The sequence below is a fragment of the Branchiostoma belcheri genome, unplaced genomic scaffold (assembly GCF_001625305.1).
Source record: "Branchiostoma belcheri isolate BF01 breed outbred unplaced genomic scaffold, Haploidv18h27 scaffold115, whole genome shotgun sequence".
NCBI lineage: Eukaryota > Metazoa > Chordata > Leptocardii > Amphioxiformes > Branchiostomatidae > Branchiostoma > Branchiostoma belcheri.
In genome coordinates this window covers 184,615-204,277 of record NW_017802547.1, presented here as the reverse complement: position 1 = coordinate 204,277, position 19,663 = coordinate 184,615, and the positions used below count along the sequence as shown (strand labels likewise).

General features: G+C 41.1%; 1 protein-coding gene across 1 annotated transcript; it reads left to right on the top strand.

Moving 5' to 3' along the window:
* The first annotated feature begins 649 nt into the window (after nt 1-649).
* On the top strand, nt 650-11,203 carry LOC109462322 (prokineticin receptor 2-like). Its single transcript, XM_019758851.1, has 7 exons — nt 650-1,541; nt 1,787-1,871; nt 2,362-2,844; nt 6,047-6,235; nt 8,435-8,600; nt 10,240-10,397; nt 10,890-11,203. The coding sequence occupies exons 3-7, from the start codon at nt 2,369-2,371 to the stop codon at nt 11,137-11,139; spliced, it is 1,239 nt and encodes a 412-aa protein (XP_019614410.1). The 5' UTR covers nt 650-1,541; nt 1,787-1,871; nt 2,362-2,368; the 3' UTR covers nt 11,140-11,203.
* Nucleotides 11,204-19,663: the final 8,460 nt, after the last annotated feature.

Genomic DNA, 19,663 nt, shown 5'->3' with positions numbered 1-19,663 from the left:
CATCTAGGAGACATATTCATGTGTGTGCCATGTGCTCTTTGATTTTAACTCTATTCAAAGCAAGTATATTTTATTAACCTGACGCACATCTGTACAAAAGAACGATAAGCTAATAAACAGCCTAGTAAGTAAGTTATTTTGACTTCCTTTGCCTCTAAGCCTGGATGCCTGTTAGACAAGCAGCCGACAGATCGCTCTCAAGTTAACAGGCCTTGCATCCTGGCTATTTGACTCCTACTTGATATGAAAATAGAATAATTGTGCCTGCTTCTAATTCTTGTTTTACATGCATTAATGATTGTATTTTGTATGTGTAAAATTCAGGTTGTCGTCTAATATCTCGATTTGTACTATTTTTATAGCTTTGTCATCTTTTCTTCTGTGTAATAACATCCCCCACGACGCCCCAGACGGTAGAAGTGGAAGGATAAAGTAAGTCAATAACATCGAAGTGTCTTCTTTCAGCACTTGTAGTTGCTAACCCTTGGTCTAATCTTTGCTTTCCTGAAACTTGCCATATTTTTGCAGTTCAGAATGACGCCTCGTAGAAACATGACTTCGGCTAATGGAATAGACTAAAATCTAATGGAATAGAGAGTGACTTTCCGCATCACTTCATTTCCAAGAATTTCTCGGCCTGTAGAGTGCACATCGAGGGTAGGAGGACATGAAAGAGTTGGTTCGACAGTTATGTTTGGATTTTTAACCACATTTCTCTGTAACCGGTTTCTTCAACTAGCTGGGAATCGATGACTTAAGGGCAGTCCACGTGTAGACTCAATGGGCACTAAAGCGTCAATGCAAGTACAAGTACGTACGGTGCTTTCAAACTATCTACGGTCATTGAAAACTGTACTTTCAGTCTCTGGTGATTTGAATTGACATGGAGTGTGTTGGGGTTTAAGTGGGCATAGAATTGCAATTTTAATCTTGACAATATAAAAACAGTTTCTCTAAGCTTCTATAGAGGTGTTAGCTTACGTTGGACACCGTCTAGTTTTCTAAATTGTTATCCAGATGTTGTCAAGCTGTTGCTTTGAAGTTTACTTCCTTGGAACTAAGGCCGTTGGCCAGGTTGATGACGTCCGTAGCTTCCTGAAGCGCCAGGCCGATACCCACGCACCTCTTCAGCGCGATGGGATTTTCTCCATCTTGTCACTGTGAATGCGTCACTTTTCATCAGATGCCTGTCTTGTTCTTAACGATGCTCATGAGACGACCGTACCTCGCATTTTCACGTCTAACGCCCCTAAATTTCCGTTGCCCCGGCAACACTCAGACGGCCGTTGTGATTGGTCAGATGACAGTGATTTATCTGTCCACAACCTAGAGCGCCACAAAAGCCTGCTGTGATTGGCTGGATGGTTTTGCCTTTGCTCGTACACCCTAAACAGCATATGAATATGCTTTCCCCGGCGTCCTGTGTACAGCTTGGCTCCTCGTATCGTTTGGTTTGACTCAGCAGTGTCATCTTCAACAGCCAGCAGCAGGCCTGGGCCAACTGGATCTCCTTCTTCTAAACGTTTAGATGCGAACATCAGGTAAAGATACATTTTTGCAATTGTATATCTTATGGCTATCTGCGCAATGATTACTTGTGTGTTTACAATGCATTTCGCTATGAAAGCAGACCAACGTTATCTCTGTGAGCATTAACGGTTGACCATCGCTGCGTCTATATCTAGTATCTGACTGGGCCTGGTTTTCTGAAAGAGTCCTCACTTTAGAAAATCGGTAATCTATAATGACTATAATAAAACATTAATGCATGGTCCCTTCTTCCAAGGACCGGGAAGAGGACCCATTACCAGACGCTCTCTATCTGACGTGGCGCTAGACGGACGGCCAGGAGGGTGATTTCTACAGGACTGGTAAGTGTCAGCTGTATAGTATTAAAAGCGTTACTTTGTATGTTTAAATACAGATCTTTACATATTTTACCGCATGCAAAATACATGTACGGATATATATAAACCAAATGTTTTGTTTACCAAGCTCATATGGTACAGCACATCAACTTTATCATTATCACAAAAAAATGTCCAATGATTTTTCAGCAAATTCTTATCATGTTATATATGTATATCCTTATTGCCAGTCGCTGGTTGAAATGTATTCATTTACATTCTTTCTATGAACTACCGACGCCCGATTATCAAATTATCATCCGGTTTTAAATTTGTGCAGTCACGAATTCAGATATGATGTAACAGAGCATGGTTTATCGTGGTTTCTGACGTGAGTACGGTTGAATATTAAATAGTGTTTATGTTTTTGTCACATTTTATCACGCAGAACCCTTAGCACGTATCAAACGTAAAAGAAAAGTGACCACAGATTTATTTTCTGTGTGTATTATAGCTTCAAGATGGAGTCGAACGACTCATCAAACAGTTCTATAGACGACGTCGACTTCAGTGGCACGTTGCCGCCGCTGTCGTTCGAAGATTACCAGGACATCTTACGGCAGTACATGGAGAAGGTCGGCATCCACAAGTTCGGCCCCAGCTCCCCCGGTGCCGGGCAGTACCTCTGGGCGACCATCTTCCTCGGCATCGTCTACAGCATCATGATTGTGGTGTGTGGGGCCGGCAACCTCCTCTACATGATCGTAGTGCTGAGGTACAAGGAGATGCGGACCATCACGAACGCTCTGGTGGCCAACCTGGTCCTGTCTGACTTCCTCGTGGCGGTGTTCTGCGTGCCGTTCATCCTAGACTACCACATCGTCAGGCCCGAGAGGATCTGGTCGTACGACGACACGACCTGCTGCTTCGTCAACTATCTCCGGATCACCTCGCTCTACGTGTCCACCAACTCACTCCTGGTCATCGCCATTGACAGGTACTTCAAGTTATCTTATTTCTTAGGAAAGGAGAGTGATCTCGGTTCAATGTTTGCTCACACAAAAGTTAATGTCCCACTGGTCATAACAAAGCCGTGTATTGTATTTACAGTTTTATTGTGCCGGGGAAATGCCTCTAGCTTTTTACGACAAGTACAATGAACAATGGGCCACTGTTAAACGTACCATGCTATGGTACTGTTACTGTACTCCTTTACAATAGCGTGTACCTCGGGTGAGCGACAACAGCCTTGATTCGAACTCTTAGTAGTCCAGAGGCAGGGTCGCTAACCGCTGGACTACGAGCGTTACTTGTTTCATTAGCAATATCATTATTAACATTATAATCATCACGATAGAGAAGCAACAGGGGATCAACTGGTCACGTCTCTCTCCAGCAACACATAAACTGACAAGCACTCATCAGCTCGTGCGACAGTCTATTGATCGAAGGAGCTCGAGGTTGTCACATGGTCATAATCTTTTGTTCATCGATATATCGACCTCCCCTAGGGCCCTCTACAGGTCATTCTATTTATCATTTGTACATTTCTATCACCTTTAAGTACCAGTTGAATCGGCTGTTTTTATGATCTTATATCAAGCTGTTAAAGCTTTGGTTCGCGTACTCCTACTTTTGAAGAAAAGCCTTTCTGGGCACAGCTCCATATGTACAGTCTGACAAGACCGAAGCACGTCGGCGACGACATATAGTAAAATATATGCTTAGATTCACGCAAATCTCTTCCCAGCCCTAAGTCTGGACACATATTCTTATCATGTAATAGTACTGTAATAAGTGCATTCTTATTCATTTTTACCCTTTCTATGAACTACGGACGCCCGATAATCAAGTTACCAGCCGGTTTGCGCAGTCACGAACCCAAAATACAAACATGATGTAACCAAACACTACATCTAAATTGTTTCACCTCTGGTGAGATTTCAGTACCACCAGTCACGTCGTGGCGCTTAAGCGTATTGTTTGGGCCCAAAAGTGATGGATTGGGAAATAAATTCACCTAATTCCAGCGGGACCAGCAGTAAGCACTTGTCTGACGCCTCCCTGTGATACGGTTGAGGCTATCACAGATAAATACGCCGACGCCTGTTGTTTTCTCTGGCTGAGCGGACTGGGGAAAATCAATCAATTTTCTGAAATAAGGTCAGATCTTGCCTGGGTGCTATCCTATTTGTATGCCGGAGCTCCCATACTCTCTTTCTATGTAATATTTCTTAGGGAGCGAGTATGGGAGCCCCGGCATACAAATAGGATGGTACCCAGACTAGGTCAGATCGGCGATTGGGACTTGTTTTCCCCCATCACCCGTTTCTTCTTCTTTGAGGCTATTAAGTATTATCAAAACTGTTTCCCGACTTCCTTTTACAATCACAATGTCTTGTGTAGTTAGCGCATTGTACCATGACTTTAGAAATATGATTAACGTTATATGTATTCATCTACATTATAAAATCGACACACTCGTGTGTAAAATGAATTGTTTTAACATGTAGAGCCTCACACAGGCTACAAAAAACAACCTTTTTCTTCTATTTATTCAGTCCAAAATTACAAAAACAGATAACGCATTTTATACTCTGAAATCGAAACTTTCCTACTGCGCAAATTACGGAGAATTAAAAAAAACTGTTTACCGGGTAGTAGAGTTTGAATTTCCCATGCGTATTGTATTCCTGGATGTCTAACCTTCATCAACATCACATTTGATAGTCTATGTTTTATAAACAATTCCGCGCAAGCAGTCAGGACCCAACAGCTATCAGGACAATTAGCACTGCTATTAGTTCAGAAATATAAGGCCGAGGTATCCTTCCGGGCAAATAAAGAAAACATCAAACTGTCATTAGGTACTTAGTATTCCACAACATCTGTGCTAATGACATGGATCCGCCTAGGGGGCTGATGTCATTTATCTAGTGTTGTCTATCAAACCAGTGATAACATATTATCTGTGATAACGAATAATTTCACAAAGCACTTATCTATGTGATTATAATCCGTCATGATGTTGTATGCATCATGGCATACAGAAAAGCTACTGTTTCTCTTGTAGACAAATGTACAACGAAAATATAACTACTATCGACAGTTGTTGTGTTGACTCCAATGGCTCAGACAGAAATTAAAACGGCGTCTGGGATTTGACAGCTGTCAGAATGAATATACAACATGGGTTAGTACATCCTCGTGTGAACAGTCGTACTCGTATAGCGAATTTTTAACGACGTTATATGTTTGCAGACCTTCTAGAAACAGAATGGACCAAAAAAAACCTCGCAGTCGCCTGCAATTATCAGCCAACAGAAGAAGCTGTTGGCAGCTTGTGCTATGTTTAAAACATGCCCACCATCGTTACTGACATATCATGACGTCCGTAGTTTCAAATATCCTTCTAATGAGCCCAGCGTGGTTTCACACGATTTTGAAGACAGTTCTGTTGAATGAATCTAGCACACGATATAAGATTATGCATTATACATTATAGATCAATCTTACATTAAGCTATTCCCTGTGAGATGCAGCATGGAGCGCTGGAAGTTGGTTCTAGCCATCGTTTACCGATAATTGTCCCCAGTAGCGTCCCGAGGCATAACCAATGTCCTTGTTATTCTGTCACAAACTACCCGGAAATTGACGGAACGTGTCTTTCGGGAATAACACGTGCATACAAATGGCCCATCTGTTCAATAGCTAAATGCAAATGTTTACTTCATGTCATTTGAATTAAGAATTTTACCGACATTTTTGACTGAATTGCAAATATCGCATTGATCTTTCCTTTCCATTCTTCTCTCTCTCCTCTTCTCCCCACTCTGTCTGTCTCTCTGTCTCTGTCTCTCCGTCTCCTTGTACATCTCTCTCTCTCTCTCTCTCTCTCTCTCTCTCTCTTTCTTACCAACATATTTTATGTCTCTATCTCTCTCTATCTCTCAAACCAAAATATTTTTATATCTCACTCCATATCTCACTCCATGACTTCTATGGCGGATCATGTTTACGTTGTTTACTGAGCTAGGTATTTTGCCACATGTCATGTTTGTTGTCTGTAGGTACCTGGTGATGTCACACGACATGTCTGTTGTCTGTAGGTACCTGGTGATCATGATGCCACACGTCATGTCTGTTGTCTGTAGATACCTGGTGATCATGATGCCACACGTCATGTCTGTTGTCTGTAGATACCTGGTGATCATGATGCCACACGTGCCGCGGATGACGGGCGGGATGGCAGGCGGGACCATGGCGCTGGTGTGGACCGTGTCTATGCTGCTAGCCGTGCCCGCTGCCATGTACTCCAAAGCTCTGCCATACGCCGACAATCGGGGAACCTTCTGCGGACAACTCTGGCCAATACAACTGGAATCCGCGTAAGGCACATCCCTCCTTACCTTGGCTCTCACGTTTTTGGCTACTAGAATTATGTGCAAATTCACGCGCACACACACACACACAAACACACACACAACACACAACACACAAACACACACACACACACACCCGAACACACACACAAACACACACACGTACGCAAACAAAGGAAAGAAACAAACACACTTTCCATGAAACCTATAGCTCGTTTCAACGGTAATGACGTCTGGGTTTGCAACATAATCGTTTATTTTTATAATTTTTCTTCGTTTAAGTACATGTAACTTTTAAAATTAAAATTTGGTAGGGAGCGAGAAAGCAGTGGTGTCCCACATTGACGACAGCAGGTAGCGCCTCGACGATAATGATGATGAAAAATCGGCAGTGCTGAAGCATAGACATTGCAACACAAGAGTGCAATCTAACCACACGGCATTTGTGAAATTATCAAAACTGGCAAATGATAGACCAGTGGGTCTCCTCTTGTCATTATGTCGGCGCTGAATTCTGCGGAGCTATTTGCAGCACTGAGCAATCCTTCATGGAAAAAATGCCAATTATTGAAACGGCCCCGTTCGTGGAATATAGACAGAAGTCTTACTGTATCTGTGTGTTGTAACCACCATGGTGGAGGGCCTTACCTTCAATGATTAAAATCACTGAAAGAGAAATTGCAAAGTAACAGACATCTAGTCCCAGCAAGGCCAATTCAAACCTAATTTAGCCATACATTTGAATTGCCGTTTGTGAGAGCTTCAATAGCTCCTGTGAAACGATTCTTGCATCCCGGCCCTCCTTTAGATCGGGTCGATAGTCTGATGGCCTTGGTAGCGTTCTTGGCCGCTTTGTCAAAGATCTTTTGCCAAACCTTTCTTGGCTTTCCTACATTTGAAGACGTAGAAACAATATATCTTTCTTTTGAACAACAATATTAGAGACCTATAATTATTAGTCGACCTTGAAATTTACGAATATGCACATCTTCCGCCCTCATTTTGGGCCAGCTGCATGCACCTAAAGATAAGAGGACCTTTGAAATTGGAATTTGAAAGTTTGCTTCAGCGTGGAATACGTCAAATGCGTACGTGCGTCTGGATCCCGATAACCTTTGAAACTTTATGTTAGACAAAGGGCATGCGTAATAATGAAGACGGTACTTCAACACTTCAACGGTACTTGAAAACCTATAGCAGCCGGAGGGAGCATCCAAAACCAAAGGGCCTTGTGGGACCTGAAGGCTAATAATTAGCCCCGTGCGTAAGCACGTCCGGAAACCTTTGCAATCAGAGTTTCAAAGGCAGAAGGCACCTGGCTCCAACGTGACCAATGATTGATGTCGCGATGAAAAAACTAACAAATTAAAACCTATTCAAGACGCCACAACAAAAGTGCGTGCGTCCGGAGCACGGAAATTGGACAATGAGAGCGGACGTAGTTAGCAAGCTAATGCTTTCTTACAATTGAAAAAAAAGATGTTGTTCTGCTTAACAGCCATAAAAATGTTATTGCCTTTAATTCTTTTGATACGCTTTTATCTTTGGAAAACGCATTCAAACGCACTTTCGTCGGGGCATATTTCAAGGTTGCGTATTAGTTAATTGCATCACAAATAGAAAAAAAGAAAATCAAAATGAAATTGGCTTGCCTTGTAGGGCTTTTGATTTCGATCGGCAGTATTATAAGATACGTAAGGCCTTCTTTTATGTAACTGGCATATAATGAATTCAAACGTTTTTGGATGTCTATGCGGTACAGCATCTATAGCGTGGCTAAAATATATCAGAACATGTCATGCCCTTTTTTCTTGTACAAAGTTTAAGGAAATTCTGCAGTATCAGTATCTGTTCTTCAAGCAGGAATCTTTTGTAATCTTTAGAAAACAATGAAAACCAGCTGAGGGGCTGAAGCCTTCTATCAGATATAAGGCTTCAGACACTTATCACAAAAAAATATATCTTAGGAGAATTTTGAACACTAAAATAAAAGTAAGGCGTAATCTTACTTACTTTAATATCTATCTACTTCTACCATCTGGGGTGTCGTGGGGAGGAACAGTTGGCGGCCAACGGCTAGTCTGGAGGCTCTTGTTATAAGTATGCCTTAAGGTGTAATATGGAATATAAATAAAATACAGTTGTAGTACACCGTTGATGATTTCTTGAATATGTTAATAATAATACTGTTGTGTTGACTAACAGGTACAAAGCCTACTACCTGACCCTCCTGGTGATTGAGTTCGCCCTGCCGGTGGTCATCATGTGCTTCTGCTACATCCGAATCGCGCTCCGAATCTGGTTCCGTATCGTGCCGGGCCAACAGACACGTGACCAGCAGGCCGCCATGTTGAGATCCAAGAAGCGGAATGTAAGGCTTTTGTTTGTTTGTTTGTTTGTGTGTCTCTCACCACGCGTGTGTGTGTGTGTGTCTATCACCACGTGTGTGTGCGTGTATGTGTGTCTGTCAGTGTGTGTGACTATATATGTGTGTGTTGTGTATGTTTGCGTGTGTGTGCGTGTACCTGTTAGCGTGTGTTTGTGTGTATGTGTATGTGTATCTGTCAGTTTGTGTGCCTGTATATGTGTGTGTGTTTGTGTGTCAGTGTGTGTGACTTTGTATGTGTGTGCCTGTGTGTGTCTGTCTTGATTTTTGATTCTATTTATTCGCACATTAAAAAGATTCAGCATTGATTCAATTTTGCATTATCAACTGGCCTTAAATGATTGCTTCGTCTAGTGAGGTAGCAGCTCAGTAATCGGTCACATTTCTATACTTACTTACCTTGAAGTATGGGTCACATGCCTTGCCTATCGGATGGCTCGGTCAGCGCCCTCTCATCAACTCTACAACACTTTCATCACACGAGGAGTGGCCCGGGGAATGGCTCATCTCCTATGCCGGTGTTGATTAGCACTGTAGCCGTGAATAGCTCTTAGATTACCAGAGCTTCACGCAGAGTGCTGCCGGCTAGATTGCGTGACACCTAATATCACCCTCAACTCTGCACGTCGACCTGGTTTGAAGGCACTTCCGAGAAATGTTCTTTGAAATGTTCTAACCCCAGCATACATATTAACACACGAATCTGCATTAAAGAAATTTCTACTTTTAAATTGCAGATACTAATTACTAGTATAAAAGGGCTTAAAGCAATTTACACAACACCAGATACTGCAAATTTGAGTAAACCTCTGCTTTTTGTGTTTTTAAAAGGCATGCAGTGCGATTTTAATGCAGTAAGTTGAATCAACCCTATCCCATAGCATGCTGATACCTGTGATAGTCTCCAAGCAGATCTTTTGGTGACCGCAAAAGACAGTATCAAATTGGCAGACAGTATCCATTGGCCCTGTGAGGAAAAATGCGATGGCGATGATGGAAAAACGGTTGACTGTTTTGTATCGGAAACTGGTTTTAGCAATTTTGTTAGGTACCAAAAAAGTAAAATCTTTGAAAGTTTTCTGCTATTTATGGGCGGTACGCCCCCAAAGTAAAGAGACGCCTTACTTACGTAAATGTATTTCAAATGCTTCAGGTATAACATGATGACAAGAATGTGCTAAGAAATGGCAGTAAATTTCAATTTCAGACAGATTTCTTCACATCCGCCCTGAAATTGATTCGATGCTTATGCCTAGAACGATAACACCCGCCCTTCACACTTCTCTTCCTATGACACGTAATACTGCATGTTCAGTGCGTTTGTAACTTGAGGATGATTAATATTTCTGCCTGTTGGGTTCGGCTTTCAGATGGGAAGCCGGCGACCCATGTATGAGAGAGCCTTTGACGTCCTGTACCTTCACGTTAATTACAGTGCGCACCCATGGCAATGTGGTCGTATTTCAGTACTAGCTTCGTAAAAGCCCCTCGCTTCAACGCCTTTCTTGTACTGAAATTATGACTCACGACCCCAAACTACTCAGTTACCGATGGCCGTTAGTGTATTATGACACGTACAAATGTAAATGTATTTCAATGACGCATGTATGTATCTTCCTCACAGGTCCGGCTGCTCATCGTGATCTTGGTCCTCTTTGTCCTGTGTTGGGGACCAAATTACGGCTACTCCGTGGTGCGTGACTTCTACCCGCACCTCCTGGCTACATCAGGGATCAACATCACCCTACACTACGTGGTGGAGGCTTTGGCCATGTCCAACGGGTAAAACATTCTTTTAGAATGTAGGATTACAGTCTCTGATACGGTTATGGGAAATGGCAAACCAATTTCATGCCTCGTCCTAACACCGAAATTTTAAAAACCCTGTCGGATTTCGATTTTGTAGACCGGCTTGTAGCGCCTACGTGCGTGAAAATTGAATTGAAAAGCCAAAAAAAATGATCTAGTCTGAAATGGATGACTATGCAATAGATTTGACGTGATGGAGGAATTATCGGTGCAACTTACTTCGATTCCGCAAAGGTTATAAATAGCTTTAGCGTAGCTGTAATACGAATCCATTTTGCATATCTTTTCAAAGAGGAGACATTCAAAATCATCTCATGCAGTTTTCAGAAGGTCAAATAGAGTACGTACTTGCAATCATAGATCTTTGTACGGTGATGGGCACCCAATAAAGACGTTTACAGAATATTGCATCGTCAACATGGAGCATGAAAAGAATACAAGATTTGGTTCCTTTCCTTTGTGCAGCTCAATCAACACTATTGTGTACGTGGCCCTGAACGCCAACGCACGTAAGTACATCAAGAAACTGGCCAAGGAATGCCGGCTGAAGTGGACCCAGTGGCGACACAGACGCGTGCAGGCCTCGTCTACCAGAGGGGTTTCCCGGCAAACCGATGAGCAGAGACTGGGGGAGGGAGACGGGCGGACACTGCACGTCTTCTCTGTCTCCCAATCCTCACGGTCCTTCCACGCCAGACAAGCCTTCACTGTGTAAAACTTTCCCGGCCATATGGTAAAGAGATTCGTGTTTAAAGATAAATCTAATAGATCCAACACAATAAAGTTCCCTCGCCTAGAGCCTTCGACCAGTCACTCTGGTCTTCCTCAGTAGACTGATCCAATGAGGCTTGTCACGTGGCTTTTTTGAGTGTGACGTCAACTCTGACTCAAAGGTATCATGGCAAAGGTATCTGGAAGACGATGTCGGCCCCCGTCGCGGTTGAGTCGAGGGTGATGGGCACTGATGTAAATAGCATCAAAGAAGCCACGTGGCAAGCCTCACTGGGTCAGTCTACTGAGGAAGACCAGAGTGACTGGTCAAAAGCTCTAGGTGAGAGAACTTTTATTATGTTGGATGTGAAATTTTAACTTTAAACATGTAACTGCCAACATCAAAGAACTTTCTCATGCTAAAGAGAGTCATTATATTTCTGCAGTCCAGTTGACTTATATTTTGTAAACTTGACAATGGTTAAGAGATATCCATAGAATACAGTGCTCTCCTGTTATTTGCATGGGTGATTTGTCAGGGAATTTTATTCCTATAACAGGGTTAGTCCAATAACCTTAGGAGAGTACACACGACCGAAAGGGGGGAGGTCAGTTGGTTATTGATGATACTGGGCTGGGGCCAATTGAAACAACCACAAACATGATGTTATTGGTATTTATATACTCACTTTTACCCACAACTACATACATGTACCATATTCTAATCTTCAAGTCGCATTCAGAAACTCATATATAATGAACAGGGCTAGCATGGAGTTAGAAGATCAGACACATTCCACATTCATTCTGTCTACCTTGATGTTGGGCAAAAGCTTACCAAACCTACAATGTAGAACAACAGTCCAATCAAGGACACCAAAAAGGAAGAAAGGACTTCTTCACACAATCATCAATGAGTGATTGGGGGTTCTCACCTGTCCAGAAGGAAGTGACAACAGAGAAAGTGTATGACAATGGAGGGTGCAGGGGTGATAATGAATGAATAACAATGGGCTTCATGCGGATTTGCTGATGCGCAAGTTACATGTATTTCTTTCACGTATTTCTGGGTCAGTGTGCCATTGACTTGGAAATATTTTAGTCCAATATCAGGTTAAAGTCATAACAGCTCATGCAATTATGCCATGCAATTTATAATGTAGTGAATGGGAAATGGTTTGGGTTTTCAGAATTTTATGCAGATCCCAGGTTTATGCCAATGTCAGTGATGCAAATAGTTGGTGAGCACTGTAATTCCAAATTTTGGGGCCAAATAGAGAAAAGATGAACACGATTTTTCTGTAAAAATCAAACATTATAGGAAAAGGATATCATCATTATCAGTTATGTACTAGTATTACAAGATGATAATTTATTCAAATTGCTGTGACGTCAGGGTGACGTAACAACAGATGCAGGGCCACGCCCCTTTCTACAAACTAAATTACAATTCCCTACTTTACGATCCTATGTACAACGCTAATTGATGAAAAATTAATAATAGGGATTTGGATCTATTTTCGGCAACCATTTCAAAACCAATTCCATTGCACACTTTACAATAAACAATGCTTTTCAATATTTCAGTGGTTGAGCATATCATTAATATTTTAAAGCCATTTAGCATAGATTAGATTATGTGAATTTGAAGTTGAAAATTCCATGTGATGATATATTTATTCAAGAAAATGTCAGTTTATAAATATTTAACAGGTGACTAATCATAAGTCACGACACTGTATTTTGAACTGTATATTGTGTAAATTATGTTTCCTTTGTTCTAAATGTATTATTAACTCTAAAAGAGACTCTACATGAAAATGACGTCGACCTAAATGTATGAAAACGATACATGCGTTGTAATATAAAAAAATTATGTTGTTGTGTATTTTTTCCAAACGTTATTATTGATATATATATATATAGGATATATGTGCATCCAATCTAGCCTTGACAAATATTTCATCTCTATTTGATGAGGTATCTAGTTAACGTCTGTAAATTCTAATTTGCTTAAGCGCAACTCTATAAATGTCAATGGAAATGTGACATCTTTGTTATTGTTGATTGTCATTATGTAATTGACGCGTGTAAGTAACAATCAAATAATCTGTGATTACAGCTATGTTGAGTTTATTAATTTGTTAAGATAGTCTTGGTGATTCTTTCTGTATTATAGCCTGTCTACCTGTCATGGTTGATCAACACACTGTAACTGACTTTGACTTTCATTGAAATAAATGACATGAAACTTTCTCCTGGAAAGCGCATTCATCTATAACAATACCAAAGTGATAGATAAGTGTATATGTATGAGCGCAGACATGTGAGTTGGCACACGTTTCTCCAGTCGTTAAAAACATGACAGAACAAATCTCAAAGCTCATCCTTCTATCGACCAAAATCTTCCACGAACACCTTCTTATTAAGTCATGCTTTGCTCATATTTGCGAAGGGGGATGATGTCTCATAAGAACACATTATACAAGAACACATTATACGCACAGAATGCGGATCCAACTATGCCAAACCAGTGAAAAAAAGGTTAATAACCTAATTTATTTATTTATTTATTGCTCTTGAAAACAGTTGGGTGGTACCTTCAGTCTCTGAAAGACTGATTTCCAAGGTAGCCCAACAGAACATACACATTGGACAACATGGAATACAATAAGATTAAACAAAATAAAACAGATTAATCAAATGATCAATCGTGGCAAATGACAATAAATAATATAAACAGAGGGTACAAATAATCAATCATACAAACACAACGGAACAACCAAAACAAATAGTCAAAATTGTTAAGCATAGTCGTATTGTCAAATAATGACAGTCGGTTGTCCGTCAGGTCAGGGTCAGAGGTCGTATGTTCTTAGCGCTACTTTAAAAACATTTATTGTTGATGCCTGTTTAGTTACCGTGTTAAGCGAGTTATAGGCTGAAGCTGCTCTGTACTTAAATGTTCTCTGTCCAGTTCTGTTTGTTTATGAGTTAATTTTAACCTAATATTAATTAAGAAATGAAATTATTGAAAAATATCTTGTAAAGAAGTGCCAGCAGGACAAGGGTTAAATCTACAAAAAGAACCTTATCTACATTTGAATGACTGAAATTGTCCCCAAAAGAGTTTGCGTTTGTTTGCCCCTTTCCCATATCACATTGACCTTCTTGAAAGCATTTTCTCCCAGACGCTAGATATAAAAACATAGTCTGATGTATGTGCACAGGAGACGACATAATGTCTGGTTAGTTCCTATAATTACTGAGCATTCCCCTGAGTGGGAGAGAGAAGTTGCCCTCATGTTTTGTGCATTCAAAAAATCACTTTATGCATAGTTACATGACAAGTGGCTTTCCAGATCAGGTTGGGCTTGTTGCAGAAGAAAGCTTAACCCCAAAGGATCTGCGTAAAAGCATTTTTATTATGCTGAAAGCACGTTGAAAATATCAAAGCAGAACTTCACAATAGGCTTGATATTTACATAAGGGCGCCTCTCGTCTGTTAAAAACTCCCTTTGTAATGAATAGCCTTCAGGGCGCTGTGCCACTTAGGGAGACTTGAAAGACATCATTGCGAGTCTTCAAAGAAGCCATGTGTCACTTTTAATTGCCATGAAGGTGCTTAGCCACAGGCGCAAGGCGTATGACGCACTTCTCAATCAAGCCTGAGGCCCCGCGAGACAGAATTATATCAGCAGGATTCGCGAAGACTCACATGTGTCTTGCTCTCGCCTCGTTTTTTTTTCTTGCTTACTTTCATTTTCTTGCTCTTGCAGTTCAACCAATAGGCTGTAAGTGGTTTTATTCCGAATAAACCATATATTCTTATATGTGAATCATCATCATCAACAACAACACAAATCGCTACGCGCCATCATTATCATCATATCAATAAACGATATGATCAGAAATGGTTAGTATATGTGCATGATCATATTTTTTAGAAAAATCCGTTTGATTTTCTGAACAGGGTGCCACCGATGGAAGATGGTGATAACTCTAGGTTCTCTGTCCACAAGCCACTGCCAGACAGAGCAGACTTATGTTTTATTTATTCATTGCCCAACATGGAAATGTACAGGACACTGTGATGGACAACTCTAGCTAACATTATTTAGCCTCACCACAGAAAGAAAGAAAATATATAAACTAACATAGATTAAGTTCTATAATGACAAACATTTCAGCTCAAAGGCAGACCGTTGAGGAGGCATTGGAGAGGCTTATATAGACTTCGTTCGAAAATACAATATGACGGCAACCCGCGCAATCCAAGGCTTTGTAGAAGAAATACTACAACTTCCCTCAAAAGCAATGCCAAATAAAGAAGGCATTAGTCAAGTAAGTAAACTCTATCATCATCATCAGTCTTCCTCCTTACAGAGGGAAAGTAACACAAACTTTATTCTGTCATGAAAGTTCATCTGTGTTGGTAGGTAAATGTTTCAAGTTAAAACTTTTGTTCCAAAACAAAGATTTGTTCCCCACCTAGAGCTTTCGACCAGAGTGACATATTGAAAGCTCTATGTGTTGGAACAAAGTTTTTACTTTTAACAAACTATATTCTTCTTTACATTGTTCATCATCATTTAAAATGCAACAATCCAACATTTGTCACAAGTTAGTCAAACTTGTTAGACTAGACTATTGGATCCCAACAGCGTTGTCAGTCTTCCAAACTGCGATTGTATCATTTATCATGTGATATCATGTTTCAATGATGGTACCATTTATCATATTAATAATAACGTATAAGACAAGAGCATCTTTCATTTGATCAAATGTGTCCACTGTGTCATTTTCACAGCCAGTTTCATTGTCATTTTCACAGCACGGTTGTTGTAAACAAGTCCAACTGAGACTTATTACAACAGAAGTTTTGTGATGTATGAAGACACAGTGTATACTTATCTGTAAACACGGCAAAACTTAGTGGCGCCAAATTACGAGTGGTTAGGCTAGCAGACAGTAGATCGAGAGGTCATGCGTTCGAATCCTGGCATACCTGGCAAGACGTTGCGTCGTCTCTGGACTTACTTCACTCCACCCAGATGTAAAATGGGTACCTGACGTCGGTTGGGGAGGTAAAAGGCGGTGGAAAGAGCAAGATGGGCTCCGCGTTCCAATATCGTGCCCTATACACAGCGAACCGACAACCCACCGCTTCTACGGCTTGAAAAATGCTATGTGACTACCGTACCCTTTATGTTTAACATAAAAGATAAAACACGACCTATGGTAATATAAAAATTCTTGCTGTCTCCCCGTCACTTAATTTCAGAAATGCGCGTACACAACACAATGACTCACTGGTATGACATTTTGATTTAGGTTTTAATTAGAGTTTAACTAACTGGAAAGCAAGAGATAACTGTTGATAAAATCGTAAATCTCGATAAGCAGTCATGGCCCGAAATGCAATGGAATTTTGAAATTACACTTCATGGGTGCAATCATGTGAAAATTATTAATATCTCGTATATATATTGACGTGAACAAGATACAATCAACGACTAACGTCGAGCGAAAATGAAATTACCTGCGCTTAAGCACACATTTGAAAATGAGCTTACTTGATTAAATCCTGCAGATTTAGCTCACCGTTGGTATCTTGTATACCCACAAACAACAGTATAGTTCGTAAACTGAACTTTGCGAAATTGACCAATGGTAGACATACGTGTATACATTTCTAATGGTTAGCCTTGGTGGGCTGGCAAAAGATCTGCAGGGACAGATTGTCACCACTTCCCATTAACTAGCACGTTGTTGAAAACTGTCCAAGTACTTAGTACCTAGGCTCTTCTTCGAGCTGTTTTGTCTTCGTTGGCTAAAAGCACTAAAAGGGTTCTGTGAGTGGAACCATCACCAGCATTAGAGTGGCATCAAAACCTATTACAGCTGTGTGGACCGAGTTGACCAGGGAGATGGGCCGAGTTGACCGGGCCGAGTTGGTAGTTGTACGAGTCGATAGTCTGAATTCATAATATTCTTAAAGCTTTTAAGTTGTAAGAAGTCTACAATTCAGCCATAAGGCTGCCATAGACTTTTAACCTGTATATGTTTACGTGAATAAACATATACAGTAATGTAGCAATCAGTAATGGTCCGAGTCGTCCGAGACTCACTCGGCAGCTATTTTAAAAGGTTTGGATACCAGGGTAATGCGGGCGACGTTTCCACGCACAGAACTCGCTAGTGCTTTATTCCGAAATAAAATTAACCTCGTGGGGTCGTGTGGGGACTAATGGTAGAATGTTCTGCTCAGACCCAAGAGGTCGCGGGTTCAAATCCTCCGCACTTATCGAAAAGGCTACAAGGGGTCCTTCCCGGTGTGAGTGGTGTAAAGTCCGGTCTTACGCAGCTTGTACTTACATGTACAAAACTGGTGTATTACGCCTATAAAGGCGGTTTCAACCTTTTTAACCACCTTCCGATAGGTCACTTCCCTGTAGAGCTTTCCTTTCAACAAAATGGCTTTTAGATCAACGTTATTCGTCCGGTACGTGGATTAGCAGGCAAATACATTAAGAAGGTGTCAATATCCTGGTGATTGAACTGGTGAACTTGAGATGGGGAGATCAGGGGCTCGGTTAGCATTCCAGTCTAGACGTGGTGTCACTTCCCTCACTCCGCCCGGGTGGAAATGGGTACGTTTTACCCCAACCAAATGGGGAGGTAAAAGGCAGTAGAAGAAGATGGGCTGCGATGCCCAATAATGTGTCTATTAGTAAGTAACTACGGATAAATTGCCCTTTCGTTGCCTCAAAAGCTATAGGACCGATTTAGTTTGCATTCTTGCATGTTAGATACTCAAAACGTAGCTCCCCAATCTTAGCTATTCGCCTTTCTGTCAATTTCAAGTAATATAACTGTTGTAGATGAAGTATCAATATCATCAGAGGACATTAAAGACCCTTTTTACACATAGCCAAATAAGGCATCCCTAAAAATACCTAAGCGCCCCCGGTCATGGTTAGGAGTAGGTCTGGAGCAGGGTTGACTGGTGGCTGGTGTTCGGGGGTAGGTTTGGACGTGGTTAGTCAAATTTAACTCAAACTCGATTCGATTCGCATAGAAAGTTAGCCGTGGCCTAAATCTGGTCAGACTGCTCCCGAACTTCATCCAAAATTGGTCGGCGGGTGTTCGGGGGAAGGTTCTGAATGTGCGACGGGGGCTTCAGTTCTGCTAGTGTGAAGTAGCTATCAGTTTTATTAAGTATGTTCCACACGTCCCTGTTCCATTCGACCTCTCAGGGATCATCGGAGGCGGTCTTGTGTTCTGACGAGTCAACCTTCAAACGAGGACATGATTGATTCTATCCGTTCGGGTGATTTTACGCGCCAAGTGTTAGGGGTAGTTGACGTAAAATTCGACATTTGCCAGCAAATGCAAGTTGATTCCCATATCGAAAAATGTATGCGCCAAAGAATAATTACTCAAGCAACTGGATATGATTTTGTAATCGGTCAGACGTTTCAGGTAGCAGCCAGTACCTTTCGTCAGTGACACTGGGGAGTTGTCTTTACTTATTTGCATATCAATCAATAGTTCGTACTTATAAATCTGCTTTTATAGCAGTGGGGTCATGTGGCGTAGCGGTAGAGTGCTCGACTCGGAACCAAGAGGTCCCGGGTTCGGCAATACATGCCACCTATCTTGTGCCCTTGGGAAAGGCACTTACAGTAACACGACTTTCCTTAATTCGCTCAGGTGAAAATGAACATTGTATTGTACCCTGTGTTGGTGGCGGCATTAATATAAGTTGAAAAAAACTTGAGTGTGTCGCCATGTGTTAACCATCCTAAAGACCAACACCATAAAATAGCATAGATATTAGTCCATTAATTACCAATATTTACCAAATGAATACAAATCTAAAACATAACTGTCTCTTTCCCATCTTGAACGCAACCAGGCATGTAATCATTATTCTGATACGCATATCTGATACGCAGTAGGACAATTCGGAAATACCACTTCATAAATGCAATTTACTTTAATGCAAAGAAAGACTCTCTATCGTTTGGACAATTTTACTGCCCAATACCTCTATATCCAGAAGCATCTTCGGTCAGTTGTGACAAACGTGTTATCAGGCGACATAAAATGATGGTATTACGTATTGGCGTCAGTGTGTTCTAACTGCCGTTATAAACGGAATAGCGTACAACTGTAACTCGGAGATATGAATCAGAAGTTCTAATCATTTCGGAAGACGCAGGTACGATAAAAAAACACCTTGCTAATAAAATCTCATAAATTGATCTCGAGTCTACTAGTCGTACCATTGCGCTATTGACGCCATGAAATGACTGAAATAATTTGTTACCCATCCGCTACAGTAGAGCGCTAGGATGTTTTATGCCAAGGACAAAGTAATAACAACAAACAAGTGGAATTTTATAGCATTTCCACATATTTTCAACAGCGTGCCGACGTTTCAAAAACATGGTTAATACTCATGTCCTCAAGTCAACCGTACACAAATGTAGGAACTACCAATTTCGACGCCATGAAATGAT